Source organism: Jaculus jaculus, chromosome X, assembly GCF_020740685.1.
Source record: "Jaculus jaculus isolate mJacJac1 chromosome X, mJacJac1.mat.Y.cur, whole genome shotgun sequence".
NCBI lineage: Eukaryota > Metazoa > Chordata > Mammalia > Rodentia > Dipodidae > Jaculus > Jaculus jaculus.
The window spans coordinates 100,052,225-100,073,349 of NC_059125.1; the positions used below are offsets into that span (position 1 = coordinate 100,052,225).

The 21,125-nt window shown below is 39.4% G+C and overlaps 1 protein-coding gene across 1 annotated transcript in view; it reads left to right on the top strand.

Annotated features, from left to right (window-relative positions):
- Positions 1-3,601: 3,601 nt before the first annotated feature.
- The window catches only part of Radx (RPA1 related single stranded DNA binding protein, X-linked), a 207,631-nt gene continuing 190,107 nt past the window's right edge, over positions 3,602-21,125 (top strand). Inside the window, 1 exon segment of the mRNA XM_045139920.1 lies at positions 3,602-3,727. Coding sequence (XP_044995855.1) covers positions 3,602-3,727 — 126 coding nt within the window.

Below are 21,125 nucleotides of genomic sequence, written 5' to 3' on the forward strand. Positions count from 1 at the left end.
TGTTAGAGGTGGGCTTACGGGTATTATAACCAGCTTCCCCTTGCCAGTGTTTGGCACAGTCTCCTACTGCTGCTGTCCATCTTATGTGGGCCAGGAGGTGATTTCCATCCTCTGCTCATGCCATCGTTGTCCCCTGCCATCATAGAGCTTCCCTTTGAGTCTGTAAGCCCAAATAAACCTTTTCCTCCCACAAGCTACTCTTGGGTGGGTGTTTTCTACCAGCCATGCAAAGCTGACTGCATGATCCCCCAAACCCTAACATCTTCCCCCTAAAGTCCCCATCTCCTAAAGTTTCTACCACCAAAAAATAGTGGTACAAACCAAGGACCAGACCTTCATCACCTGGGTCTTTTCCAGACATTCAGAACACAAATATAGTACATTCCAAGTCAGTGAATAATGCCTGGTCTTATAATAGGCAAGGTTCAGTGCACCATCCCATTGCTCTATACCAGTGATCTGAATAAGTTTGGGTTCAGAAGTGCCTGGAAGACTTAAGAAAACCTGATTGGAAGAGCTACTAGATCTCTGTTTTGATGGGTCTGTAGTGGGGCCTGAGAATTTGTAATACTAGCAAATTTCCAGCTGTTGCCACTGCTGGTGCACCCGCCAACACATTAGTATTATTGGCAAGCCAGGACATTTATTAGTTTCATATAATGAAATGCCTTATGGGTTATATCTTCAATTCTGGATGGCCAAAATGAAGAAATGTACTTTAGTGGTAGTAAGATAATACAAAATAACAAAAGATGGCAAAAAAATAAAAGTTCGAGTTAGTTTTAATCACACAAAAATTCTACAACTTATGCATTTCAAACAAAATTTTATTTTTAACAAGAGCAAATGCAGTCACATGTCTTGTAAAGTGAATGATAATGACATATTTTGAAGAACTTTAGAACTGCTTCTATACTCCTGAAAACTGGTAACAAAAAAACACTTGTTTGCTTCATCCATTAACTTCTTTCTTACAGGCTTTTCAACTGTAAAAAGAAATGAGAGACAACTGACATTTGTATGCCATTAAAAGACAGTATTGACTTTCTGAAACTTGTGAATATTATAAACAATTACTGTCTTAGTAAGAAGAAACGAAATCACTTCAATCTTGTTACACATACCCTTATCTACCAAAGTGCTCAAGAGTTCAATGGTTTCAGTCATCTAAATCCCATATGATTTATTGTCATTCTTCCCTCTATTTAAAGGCCTATTTTTAATTTTCTCTTCTAAGAACACCCTGAGTACAGCTTTCTACCTGTGCTCTCATCACTAACTATATATTCCCTTAAAATTCCTAGCCTATAAGTTTTCATATCTATAAAATGAGGCAAAGGTGAATACAGGAAATACAACTCAATTTTCAACTCAGTAATAAACAAAACTCACAATAGGGTTGTTTCAAAGTTGCATGAAATATAAAAATCAAAACTGAAGTATGGTCTCACTTGAAAACCTCATTTTTCACTACTTTGTCAATACCCTTTAAACATGACTGAAAAGCTTTTCCAAAGTCATTATTATAAGAGATCGCATTTTTAATACTAAGTATCAAAAGCAGAGATTTTCTTGGTGACTTTTCTCCATTGATCTCTAGTACCAGGTCCAATAAAATTTCATTTATAATAATCTATACAGTTATAGCATGAAAAATTTGCAGCTGGGAATGAAGTCCAAGAATACACTGACTTCTAATTATCTAACATAAAATATATTATTAATAGAAACCTTATTAAACTAAAATTTGCAGGGTGCGGTGGTACATGCCTTTAATCTCACCACTTGGGAGGGAGGCTGAAGAGATAACTCAGTAGTTAAAGACATTTCCTGCAGGCTAGGGTTCAATTCCCCAGTACTCATTCAATGCACAAAGTGATATATGTGTCTGTAGTTCATTTGCAGACAGACAGGAGAGCCTGGGTGCTCTTTTGCGCTCTCTCTCTCTCTCTATCAAATAAATATTTTTGTTAAACCTGGCAGCTGGACAGAGTAGCTCATGCCTTTAATCTTAGCACCCAAGTGGCTGAGGTAGGAAGATCACCTTGGAAGGCCAGCATGGGAAATATAGTGTGTTCTAGGTCAGCCTGGGCTAGAGTAAGACCCTGCCTCAAAAAAAGGTGGGTGTGGTGGCAAGTGCTTGTAATCCCAGCACTTGGGAAGACAGGCACAGGAAGTTCCTTGGAGTTCACTGGCCAGCCAATCTAGCCTTCTTGGAAAACTCCAAGCCAGGGAGAAAGACACTGTATATAAAAGCCTCAGGCATATATAATTAAATAAATAAAGACAAAACCTATCAATAGCAAGTGTAAGAATGGTTAGTTAATACCTGCTTTCCTCAGGGAGGCAGCTCTCTGCAGAGTTCACTTCTTTCAAGGCCATTCTGGTCCTCCACTGTCGGGCTCTCCTCCACCCAGCTCATCTGCAATTGGTTCAAATTTTTCATTAGAATATATACACTGAACTGCATCTGATCCTTCACTAACTTATGACAGAGTCTTCATGACCTGAAGGTCAGGAAAGAAATAATCCAGTTTGTACATTGTTTCTTCACTCAGAATTCTAGTCTCAGAAATGCCTAGCGAATAGAAATATGAGAGAAAAAACACTTTTCACAAAATATGTTGGTTTTTCTTTCTTCGTTTTTTATGTCTCTGAACATGTTATTGACTGACATTCACCTTTCATGGGCTTCACTGTAGATCTTAGATTTTTTATCAAACAGAGGTTGATGAAAGGCAGAATCTACAACCTATTGGGTCTGAATTGAAATGCCTCTGAATTTTGCATGTAACTCTGGACCACTGCTTAATTAGGACGGGCAAGCACGTCCTGTATATAAGCTAGATATGCCAAGATGTGGCAAGGCTGAGGAATTTGATGCCTTGAGCCTCCCCTCCCCTCACCAGGAGCTGCAAGCAAGCGTTCTAGATCCCAGCCATCCCCAGAAGCCTCACGCTCCTTGCCTCATATCTGCTTTCAGGGATTCTACCCTGTCTGCAGGTACTCTGCCAACTTACTTAGGGTTCCTTCTATAACAAAGCCAACGTCTGTCCTCCTCAGCCCTCCTTCCCACCCTCTCCCCTCCGCCACTACTCCCACCCCGTTCCCAGCACCCAGACTCCTCAGTGAAGCCCCACAGGCATATGTGTTAGACCTGAACCAGATCAAACAATGTGTAGAGCAAATCCACCCAGAATCTAGAAAAGGACTGAAAGATCAGGGATAGATAACTCACAGATGTTGGCGTCTCTGGCATCCTTGTTAACGTCTTCTTTCTCCACATACCAAGGTGATTCTATCTGCTCATAATCTTCCTCATTCTCCTTATCTTTATAATAGTAGTTGTCATGAACACCATCCTCCTCTTCTTCATACCCAGCACGCTCACACTCGTCCAGCACTAAGTGGGAAAGCTTAGGCCTGAGTGCTAAGGCAACCCGAATCGCCTCCAGCTCCTCATCCCTTTGAAAAATGGCCCATAAGATCTTCTGGAATGCCAATAAAGCTATGACAATCACGAAAAAAGCCAGCCATTCTGATGGCATTAGGGATTCCATTTGGGCTTGTCCCTAGCTCTGGTTCGTAGGTGCTAGACAAGATGGGAGGTCGGAAACGCCGTTCGTTCAGCAGCAACAGAGCAAACGGCGGCCTTCTCCTACTGTTGCCGCGCAGGGACTGCCGGGAAGAGAGGTGGGGGGAAGCACGAGAGGGGCTGGTCTCCAGGGTAATCACAGTCTGAGACTGCGCAGAGAGGGTGGAAGCCACCCTGCGTTCCTTCACGTGGCTACCTCACAAAGTGTGAAACTCCTGGATGTTTTGCCATGATGGCGGGACCGGAAGGGCTACAGAATGGTCACCCCCTCCCCAATAGCCTCTAATATCATTGGCTGGGAGATGAAGGACCATTCACATGCCTCACTTTTCCTGGTCAAAGTCCTCTGAGACTTCTGCTTGTCTTGAGTCTTTGGGGCCAGGGGACCTGCATTCTTTCTTCTGTACCTGCACAAAAGATGGCTTGATGCACTAGAGACATACAGTTGCTTAATGTGAAAAAAGTACATTTCCGACAGCCCCCAAACTTCCCATGAGACAAAGAAAGGTATCAATAGATGGAAAAATAAACTTGTGTGTGTGTGTGTGTGTGTGTGTGTGTGTGTGTGTGTGTGCGCGCGCGCACACGCACGCGTTAGCCATAAAGAAGAAAAAAGTTGTATTATTAGTGTTTTTAGGAGTCTCAATACTGATTTCCATAGTGACTTCATTAATTTACATTGCCACAAGTAGGTTAAAAACCCCTTCACTCCTCTTACCAGCAATAGTTTGTTTCCTTTACATACCTTAGGAATTCTGATTGGCCTGAGGTGTAGTTTTGACTGGGATTTCCCTAATGGAAAATGTGTTGAATATTTATTTATTTATGTATTTACAAAGAGAGAGAGGGAGGGGTAGAGAGAAAATGGTCACAGAAGGGCCTCTTGACACTACTAATAAATTCTACACACATGTGCTACTTTGTGCATCTGGCTTTACATGAGTACTGGGGAATATAACCCAGGTTTATCAGGGGTTGGAAGCAAAAGCCTTAACCACTGAGACATCGTTCCAGCCATGGTTGTTTTCATATATTAATTGGCAATTGGTTTTTCATCTTTTTTTTTTTTTTAGATTTTTTTGAGGTAGGGTTTAGCCCCAGCTAACCTGCAATTCACTATTTAGTCTCAGATTGGCCCAGAACTCATGGTGATCCTCCTACTTTGGCCATCTAAATGCTTGGTTTAAAAGTGTAAGCCCCCTTACTCAGCCTAGTTTTTATCTTTTGATACCTGTTTATTTAGTCCATTGACTATTGTCATGGTTTGAATTACATGTCCCCCATAAACTCTTGTGTTCTGAATGCTAGGTCCCAGCTGGTGGAAATTTGGTAATTACAGTTTTGCTGGAGGAGGTGTGTTGTTTAGGGGCAGGCTTATGCTTGCTATATCCAGCCTTCCCTTGCCAGTATTTGACATGCTTTTCTGCTGCTGTTGTCCACCTTACATTGGCCAGGAGATGATGTCCAGCCTCTGCTCATGCCACATTTTTCCCTGCCATCATGGAGCTTTCCCTGAAGTCTGTATGCTAAAATAAACCCTTTCCTCACACAAACTGATTTTGGTTGGGTGCTTTGTACTAGCAATGATAAGGTAACTACAACAGTAAATTGGTACTACTGGAGTGGGATCATAGCTTCTAGATACCTGACTGTAGTTTTTCGTTTTAACCTTTTAGAATTGAGTTGCTGAAGTATTGGAAGTATTTGATGCCCTGATTTAAGACACACCTTGAAGTGCTGAAGGCAGAGTTTCCTGGACCATTCTGGTCAGCATTGAAAGATCTGAATGCAATAAGAACTCTGAACTCTGAGATTTGCCTTATGAGGGGAAGAAAGTGACTGGTCTAGAAGGTGTTTGTGTGAGAGGCTTGCATGTGTCCTGAAAACTTCTGCAGGGTTACATTGTGTAGAAATGGATTGATGTGAGCAGATAGATATGGTAAAAAAAAAAATGAAATGAAATGAAAGCCTCAGGCTAAAGACAACAGCTCAGTTAAGATGCAATTGCTTGAGAAATTACAACTATTGAGAATGGGCAAGCTGCTCTGAATTTGGAACAGCAGAAATAATGCTGACACTTTTGAAAGTAGGGAGCCTAAATGTTTAAGGAGTATCCGCCTCTTCAAAGTTGGCTTTGTTCTCCCCCGGATTAACAATTTGATAGCTCACCTGGTACTATAGTGTATAAAATATTCTGGAAAGAAAGGGTCATTCATTGGCTGGGGAACGTGATTTTGTTCTTTGGAAGTGGCCATGGGCAAGGTGAAGCAGGCTTGTTGAAGGTCCTGTGTATGAAAATGTCAGGACTATGGGATGGCTGCCAAGGAGTGATTTGTGCACCAGATGAAAGTTTTCTGGACTGTGAGTAGCCTAGATGGAGGGATGGAATTGGAATTCCAGACACTGGTTAGAAATATCAGCCTTGGGCTAGGGAGATGGCTTAGCGGTTAAGCACTTGCCTGTGAAGCCTAAGGACCCCAGTTCAAGGCTTGATTCCCCAGGACCCACGTTAGCCAGATGCACAAGGGGGCACACACGTCTGGAGTTCATTTGCAGTGGCTGGAAGCCCTGGTGCACCCATTCTTTCTCTCTCTCTCTCTCTCTCGTTCTCTGCCTCTCTCTCTCTCTGTCTGTTGCTCTCAAATAAATAAATAAATAAAAATAAACAAAAAAAATTTTAAAGAAATATCAGCCTTGGAGCTATAGAACTTGATGTTTGCCCCATTTATTTTAAAACTTGTATTGGTTCAATCTTTCTTTGCCTGTGAAGAACACTGTAGGGATTTTAATTGGAATTGCGTTAAATCTATATATTGCCTTTGGTAAGATTGTCATCTTCACAATGTTAATTCTGCCTATCAAGGAGCATGGGAGGTCTTTCCATCGTTTCAAGTCCTCCTCAATTTCTTTTTTGAGAGTTTTTATATTTTCGTTGTATAGATCTTTTACTTCCTTGGTTAACGTTATTCCAAGGTATTTTATTTTTTTTGTTGCTATTGAAAATGGGACTATGTCCTTTATTTCTTTTTCTGTGTCTTTGTCATTTGCATACAGAAATGCTTCCGATTTTTGTGCATTGATTTTGTATCCTGCTACTTTGCTATAGGAGTTAATCACCTTCAGGAGTTTTGGGAGGGAGTCTCTCGGGTCTCTTACATATACAATCATGTCATAGGCGAATAGCGCTAACTTAACTTCTTCCTTTCCAAATTGTATCCCATTTATTTCCTTCTCCTGCCTTATTGCTTGGGCTAGGACTTCCAGAACTATATTGAAAAGCAGAGGTGAGAGAGGACATCCCTGTCTTGTTCCTGATCTCAATGGGAATTCCTCCAGTCTCTCTCCATTAAGTATTATTTGGGCCTTTGGAGCTTTGTATATTGCCTTTATTATATTAAGATGTGAATCGGCCATGCCGATTCTCTCCAATGTTTTGATCATGAAGTGATGTTGTATCTTGTCGAAGGCCTTTTCTGCATCTATCGAAATGATCATGTGATTTTTATGTTTAAGCTTGTTTATGTGGTGTATTACATTGACAGATTTTCGTATGTTGAACCACCCTTGTGTTCCTGGGATAAATCCCACTTGGTCAAGGTGGATAATGCTTTTGATGTGTTGTTGGATTCGGTTTGCGAGAATTTTGTTGAGGATCTTTGCATCTATGTTCATTAGGGAAATAGGCCGATAGTTTTCTTTTCTTGTGGCATCTCTGCCTGGTTTTGGGATTAGGGTGATACTAGCTTCATAGAAGGAGTTGGGTAGTTTTCCCTGTTCTTCAATTGTGTGGCACAGTTTTAGGAAGATTGGTTTGAGTTCTTCCATGAAGGTTTGATAAAATTTGGCTAGGAATCCATCTGGTCCTGGACTCTTCTTTTTTGGGAGGTTTTTTATTACATTTGCTATGGCATGTGCTATTTTTTTTTCATGTGAAAGTTTATTCTGTGCCATTATGATTTGTTTTGTTCTGTTTTACAGGCTAACTGCTAAAATATGGACTATGGGAATTTTGAACAACATTGGAATTGACAAAAATTATGGTGACTTAAAAAAATTATTTTATTTTTATTTGCGACAGTGAGAGGGAAAGTGAGAGAATTGGGTGTGCCAAGGCCTCTAGCCACTGGAAACGAACAGCAGATGCATGTGCCACCTTGTGCGTCTGGCTTACATGGGTCCTGGAGAATTGAGCCTGGGTTCTTAGGCTTTATAGGCTATAAGCTAGTGCCTTAATCACTAACCCATCTCTCCAGCCCTATGATGACTTTTAAAAAGTTGGGCTGAGTACATTGCATTTTACTTTATTGTAAGTTTGTGGGTGCCAGGAATGCAATATGGTGGTTTGAAGTAGGTATCCTCCACTTTGGCAATTGGAATAAATATCCTCCAATAAATTCAGTTTTATTAAAGCTTCTTGGCTTTCCAGCCTTCTGGCTTGAGGAGGTGTCATTGAGGGTGGGTCCTGGGGTCCAGCCCTAAGGCAGATCTGAATTCTAGCCTATGATATGCAGAGTGCTTAAGCTCTGCCTGGGTGCATGGAGTGCGCTTGCTTGTGCTGGTGGTGGTTGTTTTTCTCTTTTTGTGGGCCTGTGAAAGGGATCCAGCTTATTCCGCCATTATGGAACTTCCCCTACATCTGTAAGCTTCAAATAAATTTCACGCCTACAAACTATCTGATTTATAAATTCATCCCAGCAACCTGAAGCTATCTACTGCCCATAAACTCATGTGGTCTGAATGCTAGGTCCCCGGTAATTTTGCAATTGCAACTTTGCTGGAGGAGGTGCGTTGTAGTGGGCACGATGTTATAGTCAGCTTCCCCTTGCTAGTGTTTGGCACACTTTCCTGCTGCTGTGGTACACCTGACTTCAGCAAAGAAGTCATGTCCAGTCTCTGCTCATGTCATGTTTCACCCTGCCATCATGGAGCTTCACTTAAAGTCTGTAAGCCCAAATAAACCCTTTCCTCCCACAAGCTGCTTTTGGCTAGGTATTTTCTACCAGCAATGACAAAGCAGCTGCAAGGGCTATTTATTTATTAGATAATGTGTGGCTTTTGATGTTTAATTTCTTCAGCATTTTTTAGATTCTACAGATTTTTTTTTTTTTTTTGAGGTAGGGTCTAACTCTAGCCAAAGCTGATCTGGAATTTGCTATGTAGTCTCAAGCTGGCCTTGAACTCACAGCAATCCTCTTACATCGGCCTCCTGAGTGCTGGGATTAAAGGAATGTGCCACCATGCCTAGCCATGTTTTAGACTCTAAATATTACTCTTCTGCAGGATATACTTCTGAGGATATAGTACACATAATGTGATACTTGTGACTCTGTACAAATATGAATGCTCGTAGGACCTTTCCTATAGTTATTATGAAGGACACTATGGTTTTGAAGTACTGAATTCTTTTATTTTTTGTTGTTTAAATTATTTATTTATTTATATATTTGACAGAGAAAGAGGGAGGAAAAGAATGGGTGCATGAGGGCCTCCAGCCACTGCAAACAAACTCCAGATATGTGCGCCCCCTTGTGCATCTGGCTAATGTGGGTCCTGGGGAATCAAACCTGGGTACTTTGGCTTTGCAGGCAAACACCTTAACCACTAAGCCATCCCTCCAGCCCTGAAGTACTGAATACTTTATGCACATAAAGTTGTATTAAATCTGCGTGGATGTGATGGCATACTTCAGCTAAGACTGTGTTGCACTTAACAACATATTTGTCAACAATTTAACGGAAAATTGTTTATCAGTTACTGTTTGGATGGAGAGACTCATTTCAATAATATTGAGTATGGGAATCTTAATGGGTGAGATAGGATTTGAGGTCTCTGGCAGTAGAAATTCATTTTCAGGTAGTGTGATAGTTTGAATGTGATTGTTAGATCCCCATAGCCTCAATAATTTTTTTATTAAGGTTAAATTTCTTGTTAACTCTCCAGCAGCCTGCTGGAGATGGGTGTGTCACTGGGGATGTACCTGATTTCAGCCAAACGGTATAGAGAGCAGTTGGAGCTCTGGCCTTGCTTGCTTGTGGTACTGTCTTCTGGTGTTGGTGTTTTGCTTGCTATAGTTGTTTCTCTGTTTGCATACATGGAAATAAGCAGCTTCTTCTGCCAATTATAGAACTTCCCCCGGATTTGCAAGCCTGAAATAAATCCTGTCGACCCATAAAATGTGTCTGGTTTGGAAGTTGGTCCCAGAAATGTGGAGCTGTCTACAATGTGCAGTATATGTTTAGGAACAGACTCATATGGACTCTTAAATAATGAATGAAGTGGTAGGGGTAATTGCCTGCTACCTACATAGAACTCAAATAATGGATTTTAATCCCAGAAATCTATTTTAGATTTTATATTAGGATGTATTAAGTACTTGAAGTGAAGATGGCTGTTTGGGTCCTGTTGTGTCAAATCAATTTATAGTGTCAAAAGATTAAATTTCGAATCATCATTAATTGTGCTAGAGCACCAATGTTCACAATGACATACTTAAGGGCAGTGGGTATTGTGATCTCTGGAAATAGCTTATTGTGAGATGTAATTTTGTGTTTGATTACCCCTCTAAGACAAAAGGGGCTACTCTATACAATGTAAGTAATCCCTAGCTGTCAAAGTGATTCAGTCTCCAGCATGGATTGCACTCACCCAGTTTTCCAAACTCATCAACTTTAACTTTTTTTTTTAATTTCAATTCACAACCTAGTTGTAGAGGTACAGAGCTAATTATCATGATTTACTATTATTAGTATCACTATCATCTTCATTATCAACATTTTTTTTCTGGTAAAATTCATGGAACACAATATTTACCATTTTAAGGGATATACTTTGTGGTGTTTGACTCAGATGTCCCCCATAAACTCATGGGTTCTAAATGCTAGGTCCACAACTGGTGGCATTTGAAAGGTGGAGCCTTGATGGATGGGTGGGCTTTATAGTGTTACAGCCACATCCCTATTGCCAGAGCATGGTTCACTCTTGCTGCTATTTTCCACTTGTTGTGGCACAAGTGAGACACTAGGGAGGAGGCTTTTAATGTCATAATTAAAGTAAAATTATGTTATATAGTAGGGTATAATCCAATCTAGTTGGCATCCTTGCGAGAACAGGAAAATTGGACACACACAGGGATATCAGGGATGTGTAAGCATAAAAGGAAAATCATGTGAAGTCTCAAAAACCTGGCAGGCAAGCATGCTGGCATCTCTCAGAAGAAATCAAATATGCTCACACCATGATCTTGGACTTCTAGCCACAACTGTGAGAAAATGAATTCCTCTTGTTTAGTCTATCCAGACTCTGGCTTTATATGATGACACTATTGCATTTTTTCTAATAATTCTATAGATTGGCCTGGAAATATATCTCACTAATGGAGTGCTTGCTTAGCATCTGGAAGGCCGTGGACATAACCCTTAGAGCCACATGTTAAAAATAACATTGTTTTGACTCCTGAATTTAAGTATTCAGTGAATTTTGGGTTATTTTTGAATACAATGTGATATTGGAAGTGCAATTTTACTTTTTTTTTCCCAAGGCAGGGTCTCTCACTCTAGACCAGGCTGACGTGGAACTGATTTTGCAGTCCCCGTCTGGCATCAAGATCCCAGTGATCTTACTATCTCTGCCTTCTGAGTGCTGGGATTAGTGTGCACCACCATGACTGGAAAGGGACAGTTTTATATTTCACATGTGGATGCCTTATTTCCTTATAATGTTGTGGATGTGATTTTCCCCCATGCAGTGATAAAAGTATTGTTCCTAAAATTTAAATAACTATACATATAGGGGTTTATTTCTTAACACTCCACTACTTCTATTCCAAGATTGTATATGTCTATCATTATGTCAGTATTACAATGATTTTATTACTGTAGCCTTGTAGAGTGTTTGATACTGGAAATATGAGTCCAATTTCTTTTTTATAAATTAACTATTATTGACCCTTTCATGAATTTAGAATGAATTTTAGAATCTGCTTTTTTATTTTACAAAATAAAATAATGTATTTGGACAGAGATTGCATTTACTATATATAGGCAGACTTAGGTAGGCTTTCCATGTGCATATCAACACTGAAATTTGCAGTTGCTCACTCAATAACTTTGAGATTAATAAACTTCAAAGGGCCTGGTTTATTCTACCATGTCTGTCTGTGTTACTAACCCTATGGGAATCTCTCCTCATCCGTCTCCTTCCAGTAATCAGCTGATGAGCTTGACTTTGCCTGTTCCTCTACTTACCAACTTTCAGCCTTCTCCCAGCCCAATAAGTTATTCAAATGAGGTAATCATATCACTCTGTGAGAACTAAGGTCTTTACCATCCCCCTGTTTCCCATAGCCTCTGCTGGCCTATTGCTCTCAAATAAGTCTCCCCTGTAACTCTGTCTGCATGGTTTGAAGGTTTTAATGCCTTCGGGCTATGAGGCTATATGACTAATTGTCAGATGTCATCTGCAATGGTTCCCTTGTCTGGTGTTGTATGCTTGTCTATCTCCTATTATTTAACGTAGGGTAGCTTCCCTTTAAATCTGCCAGTTTATGTGTCACATTGTTGGCGGGGCTGTATTAGTTCTATGTATACTTATATTTGTAACTCCATTATTCTGTCTATCCTATAATATTGCCATATGTAATAATTATACAGATTTATAAATAAATATCAGCAGCATAAATCTATTCCACAAAAATGTAATTCAGGGGCTGGAGAGATGGCTTAGCGGTTAAGCGCTTGCCTGTGAAGCCTAAGGATCCCGGTTCGAGGCTCGGTTCTCCAGGTCCCACGTTAGCCAGATGCACAAGGGGGCGCACGCGTCTGGAGTTCGTTTGCAGAGGCTGGAAGCCCTGGCGCGTCCATTCTCTCTCTCCCTCTATCTGTCTTTCTCTCTGTGTCTGTCACTCTCAAATAAATAAATAAATAAAATTTAAAAAAAAAATGTAATTCAGCATTGTAGCATGTCTTTCTATTTCATACAGTACATACTGTTTTGTATGATACTATATTTTATAGCTGTATATTATTTACTTGAATATAGCATAACTTGTATTATAGCCCATTGTTACCTATATATAGTATTTTCTAATTTTCAAAATTGACACCAGTTATCATTATTTCATGTAGAACCATGACTACAGCTATATTTTTTAAGATATATTCATACAATTGTATTACTAGGTAAACTGTAATAAATATTTAAGCATATTCATAATTTAATTAAAATGAAAACACTTTTATAATCATAATTTTTGGACACATGCTTGAATTTCAAATATAGAAAAGCATAAAAATTAAACTGAATGTAACCTAAATTCTGTCTATGCTATGTTTATATTCAATTTTTTTAAATTTTTTGTTTATTTTTATTTATTTATTTGAGAGTGACAGAGAGGAGGAGGAGAGAGAGAGAGAGAGAGAGAGAGAGAAAATGGGCACTCCAGGGCTTCCAGCCACTGCAAACGAACTCCAGATGCGTGCACCCCCTTGTGCATCTGGCTAACGTGGGTCCTGGGGAATCGAACCTCGAACCGGGGTCCTTAGGCTTCACAGGCAAGAGCTTAACCTCTAAGCCATCTCTCCAACCCTATATTCAATATTTTGCTTAGCATTTTTAATATGCTTGTCATTGACAGATATGAAGACTATTGATTTTTGTGTGTTGATTTTATATTCTGCCACTCTGCTGAAAGTGTTAGGTCTAAGAGTGTTTTGATGAAGTCTTTAAGGTCTTTTAACATACAGAATCATAACATCTGAAAATAAGGCTAGTTTTATTTCTTTCCAATTTGTGTCTCTTTTATTTCTTTTTCGTGTCTTATCATTCAGATGGCTAGCTTTTTTTTTTGTTTGTTTGTTTGTTTGTTTCGAGGTAGGGTCTCACTCTAGCCCAAGCTGACCTGGAATTCACTATGGAGTCTCAGGGTGGCCTTGAACTCACGGCAATCCTCCTACCTCTGCCTCCCAAGTACAGGGACTAAAGACATGTGCCACCACCCCTGGCGGGACAGCTAGGCTTTTTTTTTTTTTTTTTTGAGGTAGGGTCTCACTCTAGCCCAGGCTGACCTGGAATTCACTATGTAGTCTCAGGGTGGCCTCGAACTCATGGCGATCCTCCTACCTTTGCCTCCCGAGTGCTGGGATTAAAGTCATGCGCCACCACGCCCGGCTCAGCTAGGCTTTTTGATATGCTGATGTGTGCTGAGCAGATACACACATGATCATACTGTATTGCATTGTAAAACTTTATTTAAATGTGTGTGTGTGGTTGTGTGTATGTGGGTGTATGGGTGCACCAGGACCACTTGCCACTGCAAAACAGCACCATTGATGCCACTTTTTGCATCCAGCTTATGTGAGAAGATTGGGAGTAGAAACCAAGCCAGCAGGCTTTGTAAGCAACATCATTTAACTGCTGATCCATCTTCCATTCCCCTATATTTGTACTTTTTTATGAGAGAGAGTTCATTGGCACATCAGGGCCTCCAACCACTGCAATCAAACTCCAGATGCATGCACCATCTTGTGCACATGTGCAACCTTGCATGTGTGTCACTTTATGCGTCTGGCTTATGTGGGATCTGGAGAGTTGGACATGAGTCCTTAGGCTTTGAAGGCAAATGCCTTAACCACTAAGCCATCTCTCCAGTCCTATTTTGAACTTTTCATTCCACAATTTTCCATGGAAATGTTTCTACACTTTTCAATATTTTGTTTTAATTTATTTATTTGAGAGAGAAAAAAGTCAGGAGAGATAGAGAGAGAGAGAGAGAAAGAGAGAGAGAGAGAGAGAATGAGTATGCCAGGGCTTCCAGCCACTACAAAACAAACTCCAGATGCATGTGCTACCTTGTGCATCTGGCTTACACAGGGCTTGGAAAATCAAAGTAAGTTTCTTTGGCTTTGCAGGCAAGCATCTTAACCACTAAGCCATTTCTCCAGCCCCTTTCTACACTTTTAAACAGAGATGTATCACATGTTTAATTATGGTAAATTCAATTTTAGGAAGTGAAGATAATTTAACCTGTCTCAAATGATACCATTTGAACTTTATTCTATTACAAATAATGATACAGGATACACAGAAACACATTTGGGACATTTGGCCAGTTATATCTTCTGTATATTATGTTAGTTAGCCTTTAGTCATCATGAAAAATATCTGAAGTTTAAAACACTACAAAGGAGAAATTATTTATTTTGATGCATAGTTTCAGAGGATTTAGACTATGGTAGATAGATCCATTTCTTCAGACCTGAGCTAAGGCATAATGTCATGGCAGTGGGAGTGTGTGGAAAAGTTTTTTTCAAGTCATGGAATTCAGGAAGCACATTGGGGAAAAGTATAAGGTAAGGTACAATGTTTATTTTTCCAGGGTATGCCCCATTGATCTATTTCCCCCAACTGCTCTCCACTTTCTGCAATTTCACCCCCTCCCAATGGTCTGTTATATTTTGATTATATCAATGACTTGGTCCATTGATGAAGGAAGAGTTCTAATGACCTAATCATGTATCCTAAAGCCCCAGCTTTGATCACAGCTTATGTTCTGGAAGAAGCACTTAATACATGAGCATAATTTGAGGACACTTTTGAACCCAATAATTCTGTGCACTGACATTTTTCTCAACAAATAAAGTCTCATTTAAGTTTTTGTCAACATCAATTTTATTTCATGTATCAGTATAATCATTCAAGAATTATTTTCAGTGTGTGTATATTGGGTGAACGTATGTGCATGTGTTCATATCTACACATTTGTGTACTTTTTGACATGTATGTACAGAGGGAAGAAATTGACTTTGGGTGTCTTCCTCAATTGCTTTTCAACTTATTTTGTTTTTTTTTTGTTGTTGTTGTTGTTTTGAGACAATATCTCTCACTGAATCTGAAACTCATTAATCCAGCTACAATAGGTGAAAACTAGTCCAAGGAATCCTCCCCACCACTTGGTCTGCAGGCATATATATACCAACATACCTGACTTTAATATCAGTGCTAGAGATCCAAATTCCAGGTTTGCATGTTTGCATGGTAAGTGCATTGCCAAGTGAGCCATCTTCCCAGCTCCTACTAATGCAGGATTTTGTACTTCAAGAGGGGCCTCCCAAACTTATGAATCTTAATTTGGGGTCCTTATCCTATTTTACCAAAGAATTGGTAAAATCAGACTCATGAAGGATAAGTTGTGAATTATTGAGTTTATTTAGGGAGAAATCAAAATTCATGAGGTTCATTTAAGGGAAATTGGGATCTAAGAAAAGGCTAGAGCAGAATCAAAAGTATGTAGAAGACAGGATCTAGATGCTCATGTAGAGAAATTTAGAAGAAATATGCATTCATGTGGAATGCACAGCATCTGCCCTGCGATTCCACATGGATGAACGTTAAGAGGCAAAGGCAGCAATGGCTTAAGGTAGAATAGAAGAAGGAAAGAACCAAGTAAGAGACCAGGAAACTGAGATGAGATATGGGTAGTAAAGAGAGTGACATCCATGGCTACCCTAAGTTTAGAGAAATTATACAGGTAGCAGCTCCAGAGTTTAGAGGAAATACCCATGTGATAGATCTACAGTTTAGCAGATATAATACATAGTAGGTTCAGAGATAGAAGATATATAATACATGTAATCAAAGTGAGAAGGTACCCCAAAGCAGATAGGAGGCAAACAAAACACTACCTAGGCCAAGAAGAATTCCTCTGCTCTCTACAGGCTGGATAGAGGAAAGCCAGACTTATAAGTATCCAGATGGAGATGATAGAGCAGAGAGAGCAGAGATCAGCATGGACATGGGTTTACAGTTAATTAAAATGGATTGGTTAATCAGACTCACAGATTTAAGGGGCTGATCCCCAAAGGCTAGCCCACCTAGGTGGTGTACTAGACTGTGGAAGTAGCAGGGTGTGCTATAACCATTGTGGATGAAACTGGATTAGACACAAGTTTCATTCCTGCCAAGGCCAGGCGACATCTTCTGGTTTACTCTTTGGGCTCCTGTCCCTAACCAACACTGCTTAAAATAAGTTAGCTTTCTTCTGAATCTCTCCTTCATAACCAAGAATTATTTTTCATATTATTTGTGTGAAATATAGTTTTACATCCTTCTACCTTGAATCTGACTTTCTTTATATGTGAGCGTGCATGTATGGTGTGCATAAATACATATGTGTATTTGTATATGTAGAAATGGACATCTGTATGCTATTTTGTGTATGTGTGTATATATGTGGAAGCCAGAGGACAATATTAAGTATCATTATTCAGTGAGGCCATTCACCTCTTTTTCCAATTTTTCAATTTTTCAATTTTTTATTTATTTTTAGAGATAGAGAATGGGTGCAAGGGCCTCCAACCACTGCAAATGAACTCCACACTCATGCCACCTTGTGCAACTGGCTTATGTGAGGCCTGGGGAATCAAAGCTGGGTCCTTTGGCTTTGCAGGCAAGTGTATTAACTTCTAAGCTATCCCTCCAGACATCATTCACCTCTTTTTGAGAGAGGGTCATACATTGACTCCAAGTTCACAAATTAGGCTAGATACCATGGGTATTGACCTCAAGGTATTCTCCTCCTGTCTCTGTTTCCCATTCCCTGGGATTACAGGCACAAGACACCACACCAGACACTTTACATTGGTATTAGCAATCAAACTTAGGTCCTTATGCTGTTGAGGCTAGCATTTGACTGACTATGCTATCTCCACAGCTCTGGACTCTAAGTAACTTTGGATCTAAAACAAAGCTCTTGGTAAATTTATATTTAGTTACTATCATTTTTTTTGCTTTAATCCCCTTTACGTATTTCAGTCTTTTAGTTGAATTGGCTTTCCATCTTTGTTTTGAAATAATATTGAAATGGAAAGACTTTGTTCTACCATTTTTCTGTTTGTTTCCCATGTATCTCAAATATTTTTCCCCTCCCTTTTCAAGATTGGTTGTGCTTTGGCAGTTACTTCAAGGATTAAATTGGTTATTACCAAGGTGTTTTTAAAATATTTTTATAGGGCTGGAGAGATGGCTTAGCGGTTAAGCACTTGCCTGTGAAGCCTAAGGACCCCGGTTCGAGGCTCAGTTCCCCAGGTCCCACGTTAGCCAGATGCACAAGGGGGCGCACGCGTCTGGAGTTCGTTTGCAGAGGTTGTAAGCCCTGGTGCGCCCATTCTCTCTCTCTCTCCCTCTATCTGTCTTTCTCTCTGTGTCTGTCGCTCTCAAATAAATAAATAAAATTAAAAAAAATATTTTTATAAATATTTCATTTATTTATTTATTTATTTGAGAGAGAGAATGGGTACAGTAGGGCCTCTAACCACTACAAATGAACTCCAGATGCATGTGCCAACTTGTGTATGTGGCTTTAAATGGGTACTGTAGAATTGAACCTGGGTCCTTAGGGTTTGTAGGAAATGCTTCAACTACTCAGCCATCTTTCCATTCCCCTTTTAAAATGAATATTACATATTTATTTTATAGAGAGAGTAAAGCATTTTAAAAATCTCCTCTTTGCACCTGTGCAATATGCTTTATGTGATCACTGTGATAAATTGCACCTTGCTATGTCCATTGATAGTGATTTTTAATCATTGCATTATGCACAAACTTTTTTAAATTGTGATGGAGGAAAAGAAAAGTGACAATAAAATGTTACTGATATTGGATATATGAAGTTGGACCCTATGTGCCAACCCCTTTTTAAAAAGTTCATAGGGCTTAAGGTAACTTAAAATAGGGTCTGCAAGGATTTAAAATTATTATATAAGGTCTCATTTGTGGAGGAATACTTTTGTCCACAGTGTTTCCATTTAAAGGCCCTATCTGGGCCTGGGGAAATGGCTTAGTGTTTGAAGGCACTTGCTTGTAAGGCCTGAAGTTCCTGGTTTGATTTCTCAGTGACCATGTGGAGACAGATGCACATGGTGGCACATGTATCTGGAGTTTGTTTGTAGTGGCTGAAGGTTCTGATGAGACTATACACTCACTCACTCACCCTCCTAAATAAATAAATAAATAGATTTTTTTTAAAAGTAAAAGATCCTATCTGGCCTATTCTTAAGCTAGGAGGATTAAATATACAATGCTCATTTTTCTATGTTAACTGGGCGAAGGGAAACCTACATGACAGGCAGAGCATTATTTCTGTGTGTGTCTCTGAGGGTATTCATGGAAAACATTGATACTGTGATATGTTGATTAAATTAATGTTTCCCTTAACCAGTGCAGAAGAATATTTTCCCATATAGAATTTTTTTAAATGGTGAGTTAAGGGTGAATTCACTGTTTTCATCTATTTACTCCTATACTCAGATACTGGAGCTTTTTATGCTCAGGATTTTGGACCCTGGGACTTACACCACTCTGCCAAGCCCTATCCTTGCCACTTCTTAGGCTTCTTGTCTTGGTCTCAAAATTACATTCTCTGCTACCTTGTTTTTTAGGCTTCTAATTCTGACTGAGTTCTACCTCCATGTACCTGGTTCTTTATCATTTAGATAGTTTATCAAGGGTCTTCTAGGTCTCCATCATCATGGGTGACAATTTCCTTCAGATCTCTTCTCAAATATCTGCAGGCATCCTGTTGGTACTGTTTCTCTGATGAACATTGACTAATACAAGTAAGAAGCATTACATTGAGCAGGTCTCTAATGGCATTTCCAGGAAGGATTAGCAGAGTAGGAAAACCCTTCTCAGACTGTACAACCCTTCAAAAGGCAAACTACACATAGCAAAGTTTTGCTGAGAGTTGTACTTTTGCCTTGTTCCTTGCTAGTAAGTCCATCTAACCTGTGGCTAGTAACACTGGAACCCAGCTTCCACTTTAGGTTGAAGATTAGTGGCTCTTCAGAATTCCTCCAGGCCTTAGTTGCCAGATTGAGACTGTTGAATCATTCAACCTGGTGGACTGAGCAACTACTGGATTCTCAAGCTCTCAGACCCTCCCAAGTACAGACAGCCATTGTTGGGATACCCAACCCTTATTATGTAAACCAATCCAATCCAATCCATCACCTTCCTAGTATATACTCATTCTATCAGTTCTGTTCTTCTAATAGTAGAAGAACTGAATAATTCACTGCTATTTATGGAAACATCATTTCCCTTTGTTTTTTTTATGAGAGAAAGGGAGCAGAGCAGATAATTGGCACACCAGGGTCTCCAGCCACTGTAATTGAACTCCAGACACGTGTGCCACCTTCTTCGCATGTGTAACCTTGCTCATGTGTCACCTTATGCATCTGATTTACATGGTATTTAGGGAGTTAAATATGGGTCCTTAGTCTTCACAGGTAAGCACCTTTACCATTAAGCCATCTTTCTTAGTTGGCTTCTTGTCTATGTAGGAATAGCATTTGTCTTCTTAAAGGCACAACATTTATGATTCAACAATAACAGTCTAGGAGTGGTTTGCAGCAGTTTAATCTCAACATCAAAAGCTTAAGAACTGTTATTTCCTTCCTTGGTTTATTATTGTCATGTGAATTTTGTCCTTTCCTATTATATGCCTATCAATGAGATTTTATAATTACTTGTCTCCTAGAGCTGTTATATTATATTGGATAAAAAAGAATGGATAGGGGCTGGAAGGATGGCTCAGCAGATAAAGGCACTTGCTTGCAAAGCCTGATGTTCTAGCTATAATTCTCTAGTTCCCACATAAATCCAGATGCACAAAGTGGCACATGAATATGAAGTCCAATTGCAGTGGCAAGAGACCCTAGCATGTCCATATTCACATATTCATTCATGTCTCTCCCCTCTCCTCGCAAATAAATAAACATAACTTTAAACAAAGAATGGATAAACAAGCAAAACTCCTTCAATCAAACAAATACAACCCATACTCATGGATCACAATATGATGCTTTGATCCATGCATGTATTATGTAATATTCAAACTGTGGTATGTATGTCTGTCTACCCAAACATTAATCACTGTTTTCTGGTAAAAACAGTCAGAATCCTTTCCCTTTCTGAAGTATGCAGTACAGTATCATTACCTATAGCTACCTCAATGTGTAGAGAACACAAGAAATTTTCCAGCCTAACAGTACCATAGTATATATTAATCTGCCTTGTCACCATTCTAATGTTCTCTCTAACTCTCCAAAATTGAGTAACTACTATTCTCTCAAATTTCATGTGTTCAACTTTTTAAAATTTTATATATGGTTCACATTATGTTGTCTTTGTCTTTCTGTATCTGGCATATTTTACTTAATATGATGTCTTACATTTCCCTCCATGTGGCCAGTAGTCTTTTTCTATCAGTTCTTGGAATTTATTATCCCACTGCCTTTTGGTCTCCATGTTGATGTCAGCTATTGATTTTATTTAGAATCTATTGTATAGGTTTTATTTTCTCTTGGCATTTTCAAAATCTCTTCTTTTTAATTTTTTTTATTAATTAGTTTTGTATCTAGCAAATACAGTCAGTTTGATACCATTATTAGGCTTATGCATAAGCCTCACCCTCCCCACTGGCCCCTCCTTGTTGAGGTATATAGGTCATGCATTGTGGAGTTACCCACAGTTATTG